Source organism: Hyalella azteca, unplaced genomic scaffold (assembly GCF_000764305.2).
Source record: "Hyalella azteca isolate HAZT.00-mixed unplaced genomic scaffold, Hazt_2.0.2 contig12555, whole genome shotgun sequence".
Classification (NCBI taxonomy): domain Eukaryota; kingdom Metazoa; phylum Arthropoda; class Malacostraca; order Amphipoda; family Hyalellidae; genus Hyalella; species Hyalella azteca.
Window position 1 is genome coordinate 297266 of NW_025942510.1, and position 11222 is coordinate 308487.

At 39.0% G+C, this 11222-nt stretch overlaps 2 protein-coding genes across 2 annotated transcripts in view; both read right to left on the minus strand.

Moving 5' to 3' along the window:
• LOC108669540 (ankyrin-3) overlaps positions 1-4640 on the minus strand; it is a 68773-nt gene extending 64133 nt beyond the window's left edge. The window contains exon 1 of the mRNA XM_047883295.1: positions 4163-4640. Coding sequence (XP_047739251.1) covers positions 4163-4390 — 228 coding nt within the window. The 5' untranslated portion in view covers positions 4391-4640. The remainder of the gene's footprint in view (positions 1-4162) is intronic.
• Positions 4641-8450: 3810 nt separating this feature from the next.
• The window catches only part of LOC108669541 (ethanolamine-phosphate phospho-lyase), an 18368-nt gene continuing 15596 nt past the window's right edge, over positions 8451-11222 (minus strand). Inside the window, exons 7-10 of the mRNA XM_018156898.2 lie at positions 10946-11045; positions 9908-10055; positions 9514-9565; positions 8451-9227 (exon numbers count right to left, since the gene is read on the minus strand). Coding sequence (XP_018012387.1) covers positions 9160-9227; positions 9514-9565; positions 9908-10055; positions 10946-11045 — 368 coding nt within the window. The 3' untranslated portion in view covers positions 8451-9159. The remainder of the gene's footprint in view (positions 9228-9513; positions 9566-9907; positions 10056-10945; positions 11046-11222) is intronic.

Genomic DNA, 11222 nt, shown 5'->3' on the forward strand with positions numbered 1-11222 from the left:
TACGGTACTCTAAACGTACCTACGCAAAGCGTTCAATAATATTGATACGCAATGCGTTAAAGAGTCAGCGGTTTTGGGTTGAAGCTATAACACACAACTTGGTCTTATATTCCTATAGCGTTATGAACAAATCAGAAAGTTGTTGTTTACTCAATAACAACATATCGCAACCTATTGATCAACATATCGCAACCTATTGATCAACATATCGCAACCTATTGATCAACATATCGCAACCTATTGATCAACATATCGCAACCTATTGATCAACATATCGCAACCTATTGATCAACATATCGCAACCTATTGATCAACATATCGCAACCTATTGATCAACATATCGCAACCTATTGATCAACATATCGTACACTCTGACTCCAAAATTTGGACTCATAACTCCAGCGGTATTAAATTAACACAAAAAAGGAAACATCACACTTATCGCACTTGTAAAAGAATAATATTGAATTTCATTAATATGAAAAAATATTGATTATTCTAGCTTTTGCTGTTTCAAAGGTTGGCGAAATAATTCTTAGTCTACTATATTTGTGTCATGCATATTTGTATATGGTAGATCAAATATATATATATTATTTTCATGACAGACATTGGGAGCCTGAATAGAACACTTTCGGCATTGGTTATATATTTATATTAAAAAAATTAACAAACTTTTAGACAAATTTCAGGCGGGATTCTATTAAAACTCTAATCCCAAAGAAGACGTTTGTTCAATATAAGAAGATAATAAAATTAGATGTTCATTTGAATATACAGTTATGCATACGACATTTAATTGAGCAGTTGAAGGAAAAGTATATCTAGAATCATATTAATTCAAGTCAACGAAAATCATGAAAACTAGCCGTTTCGAGACCAGAATAAATAAGGATGAATTAGAATGCGAAGCTTGCGGTGATAAATGTCGAGAAAACTGGATGTATGCAAGGAGACAGGAAGAGGAGAGATAAATAAGTTGAAAAAATGGAGTTGCAAGGGTGCACAATACGTGGAGGAAGGAGAGGGTGGAAGAGCAATGGGAGAGAAAGGATAGGGTGGAAGAGCAATGGGAGAGAAAGGATAGGGTGGAAGAGCAATAAGAGAGCAAGGATAGGGTGGAAGAGCAATGAGAGAGAAAGGATAGGGTGAAAGAGCAATGGGGAGAGAAAGGATAGGGTGGAAGAGAAATAAGAGAGACAAGAGGGGATGGAAGAGCAATAAAAGAGAAAGGAGAGGATGGAATAGCAATAAGAGAGAAAGGATAGGGTGAAAGAGCAATGAAGAGTGAAAGGATAGGGTGGAAGAGCAATGGGAGAGAAAGGATAGGGTGAAAGAGCAATGGGAGAGAAAGGATAGGGTGAAAGAGCAATGGGAGAGAAAGGATAGGGTGGAAGAGCAATGGGAGAGAAAGGATAGGAGCAATAAGAGAGAAAGGATAGGGTGGAAGAGCAATGGTAGAGAAAGGAGAGGGTGGAAGAGCAATGGGAGAGAAAGGATAGGGTGGAAGAGCAATGGGAGAGAAAGGATAGGGTGGAAGAGCAATGTGAGAGAAAGGATAAGGTGGAAGAGCAATGGGATAAAGGATAGGATGGAAGAGCAACACGAGGATAAAGGAAAGGAAGTGAGGTAGGAAGTCAAGGATCCATGATCACGGACGCCACTTCCGCTGGGACAGAAACGGCTTCTGCGTCCGCGGATCCGGCGAATAGTGGAAAGGTGGAAAAACGGACCAAAAGTAGGAAATATGCAGTAAACTAAGATATAAAGATTGTGAAAAGAAGACAGTAGAAAAAGAAGCAATAAATTAATATAAAAAGATCGAAAAATAAATAATGATAGTCGGAACAGAAACAAATACATAATACGGTATACACGCAAAAACTGACATTATTACAATTATATCTTCATATGTAATAATAATTACACATATAACTTCATAATTATATTTTCATATTATTACAATTATATCTTCTACGATATACCTTATTGTGAAAAAAAGATAGTAGAAACAGAAACAAATATTAAATATACACGCAAAAATTACATTATTACAATTATATCTTCATATAACATATTCATTACTATATCTATATCTTCTACGATATATCTTCATATATCGTATAACATTCCAGTGGACGTTACACCCAGAAAAATGAGTGTGAGAGTTTGTCCGAACAGCGATGCACTAGTGAGTCATCCTGACGCAGTTCAACCCGTATCAGTGCTACGTACGCTCTCTGATCAGGCTGTGGTTAAGAAAGAGAGTCAATAATTGGATGATATCACCCATTAATTTTTATTACTGCTGTAAAGACGCAACGTCAGCATTTCATGCGATGTTTATTTAGAGAACGTAAAATGTTCCCCGATGTCTGTTTAGAAAACATTACGTTAAACGAGTAACGTTCGACGACCTGCACGTTGTACAACGTACGAAGCTCAGCAAAGTTCGAATTTAAATTTAAATATTTAATTTAAATTTATTTCATTGTATGAAATTTAATTCAGTACAAACTCTGGAGGAAAAAGTGCCGACGCGGGTGGAAAAAGTGCCGACGCGGGTGGAAAAAGTTCCGACGTGGGTGGAAATAGTTCCGACGCGGGTGGAAAAAGTTCCGACGCGGGTGGAAAAAGTTCCGACGCGGGTGGAAAAAGTTCCGACGCGGGTGGAAAAAGTTCCGATGCGGGTGGAAAAAGTTCGATGCGGGTGGAAAAAGTTCGATGCGGGTGGAAAAAGTTCGATGCGGGTGGAAAAAGTTCGATGCGGGTGGAAAAAGTTCCGATGCGAGTGGAAAAAATTCCTATGCGGGTGAAACAAGTTCCGATACGGGTGGAAAAAGTTCCGATGCGGGTGGAAAAAGTTTAGATGCTGGTGGAAAACGTTGAACGCGGGATTAAAACGTTTTTCAAACTCAAACTAAAAAACTCAATTAACAAAGATGTATGTTTTTAATAATTTGCATGCATTGAACTAAACGTAGTCAAATAAGAAACAGAGCATTTTTTGCGCAATAGTAAATAAATAATAAATGCCTTTACACAGGCATTTTTTCTACACTGTAAACGACACGGGAATTTCAACGCTAAGGATACTTCTCAAAATTCACAATGAATATAAATAGCACATCAGGAATATGGTGGGCAACACCCCTAGTGTATGATAATAAATATATTTTGGAATTGTAGGAAAGGTGACTCAGTTAAACAAAATGTATCAGTTCCAGTTCAAAATGTTACCTAATTTATATAGGGAAGTCAAGTTCCAGGTTTTTTTCGATCTAATAGGACAGGTTTTATTCACCGGTTTTGTGGTTCAAATTTAAACCTATACAGAATTGATGCCTGCTCGAGTCATTTAGACAAAACTAACGATGATCAGGGAATGAAGTAGAAGTAGATTTCGTACTTCAAGGAAGTAGGAACGTTGAACTTGATTGTTATAATAAATAAAACTTTCTAGTTATATATACGGCAGTCATTTCCATAGAGGGCAATAGTTTCAGGTATAGAAATTACGTATTACGTTCTTGTCAAGCCGCAAGAAATGAATAAATAAATAAACAAATAAATAAGAAAAATTCGTCCTCAAATTGAGTCTTATTGAATTTTAAATGAATCTGAAATATTAGGCGGCGAAACTTTAAAATTACATAAAACTGCGTTATTTTAGCCCATTTTTTAGCGCTAAATGTTTTTAGTTTAGCGTTTTTACAAATGCGTACAAATGCGTTTTTTAGTTTTAATTTGTACAGGAATCCTTCGCTATATCGCGTTTCCTATACTGCAGCTTCCCTTCATCTCATATTGATGAGAAAAATCGTTATTTAAAAAAGTTAATTTATGAAATATTAATAGGAAGAATCTTTCGAAGATCTTCGCAGGTTAGGTAGTGGGTTTCTGAAGAACATGATCTCGATCGGCAATTAAAAGTGTTGGAACTTGGAAGTGTTAGTTAACATTTGGAACTATGAAAACATGCCAAACAATTCAAGTATAAATAATTTTATAAGTATCGCCAGTTGATCAATTAAAAATCGCGGATTTCACCTATCGCAGCCACCACGGTCTGGAACTTAACACCGGCTATAGTTGATGGATTAGTAATTTTAGTTACGTATTGTTCAAGATGTCCAATTCTGAAAAGAAAGTATATGCTTACCTTTTTGTTGCTTGTAGCTAATTCTGACGTCTGCCTCACTTCGCCGTTCTTCGTACCGTTGCTTTGAGCGACGAGTTTTTCAGCTTCCGTTTTATCCGGACGTTCATCACTTTTTATTTCACCTACAACGCCTTTAGAATCATCATTTAAATCGAAACCACCAACCACCCCAACGACATCACCGGCACCACCCACCACATCACCACTACCGCCGTTTTCCACGGGCATTTTCCTTTGACTCCGAACTAGACTTTTAAATCTTGTACACTACGGGACTACAAACAATGATGTCATTCATGCGCTTAACTACAGCTTATTTGAAGAGTTTCGCACATATGTAGGACTACAATAATTCTAATTTACACTTGAAACACACGCTTAATCATGCGTATTTCAAATCATCCAAGAAGACAGTGGGAGAGGAAAAGACACAGGATGATATCGTCTGGAACTGGAAGCGTGACGCACCTCACTTGAACGCGTCACAAGTTACACTGACAGGCGCTAGTTGAGGAGGCGGCCGGCAGGTCGCGCCCCACAGACATTCAGGCATCCTTTCAAGGACTCCGCTTTCGCACAACCATGGCGACAGCAGCGCGGCTCTCATGTATTGATTTTTTACTGGACCCTTTTAGCAGAATGCGCCAAAGCACGCGGTTGTTTCCGTTAAATTTCATAAGAATTTTCTTTAATTTTCTGCTATGAAAGCGCGTTATTCAGTAAACATCTATAATATTATTATTATTATTACCGAACTTTCAGTGGTCAAGTGTGATTACATGCTTAAATTTTACTCAATCGAATTAATAATAGAATTCCCTCAAGAACATCTACTAGACAATTAATTTTGCTGCATTTTAAATAAGAAACTATTTTGCCAAATGCTGTGATTCTCAACACTATTAAATAACAAACATACGGTATATAATTTGAATGGAAAGTGTACAACCACACAACTGTACTACTACGCGCGCGTGTTCCTGGTCCACCGCCGTGATTGGTGGAAGTCGTTTTCGTCTACGGATGCGATTGGATTAAAAACTTATGATATAAAAATACTATGTGTTACAAAAGTGTTTATCAGGACACAAATATAGCTTAAATGCCTCATTTAAGCTTGAAAAGCTCACCTTTACTGCATTCTAAAAGACCATAAAATTTGACTTCTTCAAACACATAGATCCTACCTATGCATTTTCAATTAACGCAGATCTTCACTATTTTCAAGGTTGATGTGAGTATTTTTACGACAATGTTAGGTTCTCCTAATAGAATTTTTTTATCTGTTCAATGCGTTGGTTAATATATCTCATGATGCATTTTTTATTCAATTGACTTTGCTTAAAAAATAACTCGCACTCATGGTTTTCAAGTCAACAAAAATCGTGTAATTATGAAAAAATGTAACTCAGTACTCACTGCAGTGAGTGACAAAGAGCGCATTTTCTCGTCGACGAAAACGTGGTCACGGACGGACAGACAGACAGACGGACGTGACGAGCACAATAGCGCCTTTTTTCCATGAATGAGAAAATGCGCTAAAAACTGCTCGGTGGTATAGCGTTATAAGATGGCTGGAATATGGCAACGCTGCTCGGTGGTGTAGCGTTATAAGATGGCTGGAATATGGCAACGCTGCTCGGTGGTGTAGCGTTATAAGGTGGCTGGAATAAGGCAACGCTGCTCGGTGGTGTAGTGTTATAAGGTGGCTGGAATATGGCAACGCTGCTCGATGGTGTAGCGTTATAAGGTGGCTGGAATATGGCAACGCTGCTCGATGGTGTAGTGTTATAAGGTGACTGGAATATGGCAACGCTGCTCGATGGTATAGCGTTATAAGGTGGCTGGAATATGGCAACGCTGCTCGGTGGTGTAACGTTATAAGGTGACTGGAATATGGCAACGCTGCTCGGTGGTGTAGCGTTATAAGGTGGCTGGAATATGGCATGCTCGGTGGTGTAGCGTTATAAGATGGTTAGAATATGGCAACGCTGCTCGGTGGTGTATAGCGTTATAAGGTGGCTGGAATATGGCAACGCTGCGCGGTGGTGTATAGCGTTATAAAATGGCTGGAATATGGCAACGCTGCTCGGTGATGTAGCGTTATAAGGTGGCTGGAATATGGCAACGCTGCTCGGTGGTATAGCGTTATAAGGCGGCTGGAATATGGCAACGCTGCTCGGTGGTATAGCGTTATAAGGTGACTGGAATATGGCAACGCTGCTCGGTGGTGTAACGTCCTAATAATATCATTAACTTCAACAAAATTAGTCCAAACATCGACGTTGGAAGATCCTTTAAGCAATAAAAAATATAACTCAGTTCTCACTGCAGTGAGTGACAGAGAGCGCATTTTCTCGTCGACGAAAACTTGAGGTCACGGACAGACGGACGGACGGACATGGCGAGCACAATAGTGCATTTTTCCACAAATGTGAAAATGCGCTAAAAAGTAACATTACCAATATAATCAAGTAATTCACGCGTTCGTGCTCGTAATTCAAAATAGACGGACAAATATTGGAACATGAATCTTGTATAACTATCCACAAAAATTTAAACATTTTTTAACAAAACTTTGAACTGGAATAAAACTCACTGAGTTACAACACAACTTCAGTTCGTAACTATAACTCAAATCAAGTGACGTTTTTATGGAGTTTTTATGAACTGTTGTGAGGTAATAGATAATGAGTAAATAGTAGTTGTTTATTAATAATATAATATTCATAAACAAGTATTAAATGGTCAGTTCGCTTCTAAGTTCAACATACAATAATATAATAAATTAATACTGAGGAATTTGAAATTGAGAGCAGCTGTTTAATAGTGAATTTCATCAAAGGATGGCAACATCTAAATGATCAAATAAAACACTCGATAAATCACAGTTCTATTTTATTGAATAATTTGTTATCAATGATAGCTTTCTCTATAGACATCAATTACTTCAACATCAGACTAGCAACATGAACTAAAGCGGAGATATAGCAACACATGAAACCTCTCGATGTTTCCAAATGTATGGCGAAACCGAATAGCCTTGGCGTTGCCAGATTTGACAACATAAAAGCTTCGTTGTTGCCAGATAGGGAAAAAGCGAGGGTCTTTAATTGAGAAGGTCCAGTCCCTAACAAAATTCGGGGAATGCCTATAGGCTTTGGCCGAATAGTCACTACAATCGGCGCAAAGTCATTCTGGGTCTGCTTGGCCACCCGCTCGAAATCAGTTTCTGGTCAGAATCTCCTTTCTGACTTTATAAGAGTATGAGAGTATGCCTGAGAGTATGATAAGGGTTGACCGAGCCTAGTCATACCGAGCTAGCAAGCTGCCCTTCCAACCCTGAGCCGAAGCGGACATAGAGAAGTTGATCTAGGTGTGGTCCGAGTCCCAGGCGACCCTAATGCAAGGTCGCTCACGCCTCTAAATTTTGTTAGGGGTGGACAGTATCACAATGATTTCAAAGGCATGGCACGTTCGTCGTATGGCATTATCTTAATAATATTATTTGTATCCTCTAAAAAATTTAAGGAAAATCTGGGCTTCTGACCATGAGTCGCTACACTTGGATTAAAGTTATTTTGTGTCTGCTTGGCCTCCCGATCGAAATCAGTTTCTGATCAGAATCTCCTTTGAAACTTTAAATTCGCCTGAGATTATGATATGGGTTGGCCGAGTATTGCCGAGCTTGCAAGCTGCCTATAGAGGCTGCATGCCCTTTAATGCAAGAGCTGAAATGTATAAGGAGCGGCTGATTTAGGTGCTTCACGAGTCCTAGGCAACACCTATTTCAGAGTCGGGACCTCATCTAAATTTTGTTAGGACAGCTTGAATATCTCTCATTATCTTTACAAAATTTATTAATTAACTTAACAAACCACAAAAATTTGTTGTTCATAGTCGTAACTTTTGACTAGCTAAGCTATAACACTGAGAAATAAGTGATAATTTTCCATCCAAATAGCTCGCGTGTGGGTCATTCTGATGCACTGTGACACGGCAAATGACGTATCAGTGCTACGCACAAGAAGTGTCGATTTTTGAACAATGTGACCCATCCATTTTTTGAGTGCATCTTCAGTAACTCGAACAAAAATTAACATAAATAAGAAAAAGGCAAGAAGTAGCCATATAAACAATGCCAAAGAATATCCTTTGACACAAAAAAGCCAATTATCTCATTTAGATAATATTCCTTAACATTTCTCTTTTTTGAGTGCACCTCCAGTAATTCGAAAAAAATCAACATAAATAAGAAATATAGGCAAGAACTAGCCAAAAACAAAAAATATCCTTTGACATAAAAAAAGCCAATTATCTCATTTAAATAATATTCCTTAACATTTCTCTTACCATAAAAACTATGGAAGCTTTTCCCAACGACCGCCGACACCTTCAATGCAGGATAATAATATTTTATGTATAATATATCGGCAACCGTGCATAGCATGTATTTAAACACATGTGCACAGACATTATGTTTTTCTAAGAAAAACATGATATCTAAACGATGTTCCATGTCTACGGAGTTATATCATGGCTAAACTATATCCCGTGTCCAAAAAATGTATCATGCATTAACAATGAATCATGGCTTAACAAATCAAGATGGACCAAGTGTTACCATGTCTACATAATGTTGCATATTTAAACGATATATCATGTCCAAACAATGTACCATAGTTGAGCAATCATGTACACATGTAGTATCATGTCCAAACATGTACCATAGTTACACAATGGATCGCGTCTGAAAAAAAAGCCTGAATTAAACAGCGTTTGCGAGGCTGCAGGTGTGAGGCCACTGAAGAGGCCACTTAGGAGGCCACTGAAAAGGCCACTGAAGAGGCCACTGGAAGAGGCCACTTATGAGGCCACTTATGAGGCCGCTGAAGAAGCCGCTGAGGAGGCCACTGAAGAGGCTACTTAGGAGGCCACTGAGTGGCCACTGAAGAAGCTACTAAATAAGCCACTGAAGAGGCCACGGAAAAGGCCACTTAGGAGGCCACTGAAGAGCTCACTGAAGAGGCCACTGAAGAGTCCACAGGATCGCTCGTCCCGTTCCCTGTGGGAGAGGCTGCAGTTATATCTTTGAGACACTTGGGCGAGCGTAGGCGTCTCGCTTTTGGCACAACCGCTCGGCGAGGCCTTGAGACACCCAAGTGTCTCAAAACAGCGGACAATTTTCTCTCATTGTAGTTGACATTTTACAATCGCTGCTTAAGTTTAATATACAAATACTACTCTTGGTTGATTATAATAATGCATGGGTACTTGTATCAATACGTGATACTTCATACAAGCACAACAGTTATTGCACACGTCACAGTTATTGCTCTGTTTGCTCTCACCCTCGACGCTGCCGCCGTTGCACGCCAGCCTCGCCACGTCGTTGACCAGCGCCTGCGGGACGTGAGATGTCATCGTCACTTCATTATTATACATCATCATAATACTGTATCATTCATAATCTAATATAATAATATTCATAGAGGTTTCAGCGTTTATTATGCCGTAGGCCTGTCGCCGATTCCTAACGTAGCAGAGCATTCACAGCTTGTTGAGGTCTCGAACTCGCAACTCACTGCTACAATTCTGCTGTGCTTAACCGCCCGGCCTCCTTGCCGATTCTGACCAGAAACTGGCGCACAGAGCTGGGATCGAGTCGTGATCTCCTACCTCAGCGGTCGTGATCTCCTACCTCAGCGGTCGTGATCTCCTACCTCAGCTGTCGTGATCTCCTACCTCGGCAGTCGTGATCTCGGTAAGCACGACGTCCAGCTTATTCACGACCTCGCGGACGTCGTCCTCGGAGAAGACTAACGGGCTCTTGAACTTGAGGACGTTCCGGTGAGGCCCGTCGCTGCTCAGCAGCACGTACTGCTCCTTCAGCCTGCACGTCGCACGTCGAATACACTCGTGACGGGCGGGGTACGAACACGGTACGTCATACGACGTAGAATTTGATGTATTAATCTTTGATGTATTAATTAATTAATTTATTAATTTGATGTATTAATTAATTTATTTATTAATTTGATGTCTTAATTAATTATCAGGTACGTGGCACGGGTACAGAGTGTAACGTACATCAGATCATTATATATCATGGTAGGTAAATTGGTACGTTTATGGATGAATTGATTAACTTAACGCTATTAGGAACTTAGTACGTCTATAAGCCAGTCGACCTTGAATCCTTAGCATCTATTTATCATATATTAAAATCCTCTAGATGCTTATATTATACGGCCAATGATAAATATAAAATGCATATGCCCAATGATATCATTTGCATCACACAATAATTAGATGACCAAATCATACGGTCAATGATAAAATATACAATATACCTGTACGATGTCAGCAATATTTTCAAGATACAATAATTAGACGACCAAATCATACGGTCAATGATATTAATATGGAATATATATGTCAAATGATATCATTTTCATCACACAATAACTAGACGACCAAATTATACGGTCAATGATAAAATATAGAATACATATGCCTAATTATTTTGGATAACACAAGGATTAGACCGCCAGATCATACGGTCAATGATAAAATACATAATATTTTTATCGATAATTCGATGATAACAACATTCTCAACATACAATAATTAGATTAACAAATTATACATCATAATTACATGATTATAAAAATTATACGGTCAATGATATAATATAGAATATATATAACCAATAATATTATTTTCGTCACACAATAATTAGACGAGCAAATAATAAATGAATAAATTATTAAATTAGCGCACCTGTTAATGACGTGGGCAGCGTGGGCTGTAGCAGGCGCCCTCGTCTCCCTGCACGTGACGAGGTCCACGCCCCAGAACAGACCCATGCCCCGCACGTCTCCTGCCACGTGTGTCATAGAATAGAATAGAATAGAATAGAATAGAATAGAATAGAATAGAAGTGTCGGCACTGAAGAAATAGGCCCATGGCCTGTTGCCGATTCTTGAATTTTTCGTGACTTGATTCACAAGGGATCCGGCCTTTGTAACCCGATCTTTCCATAGCTGACATAGAATA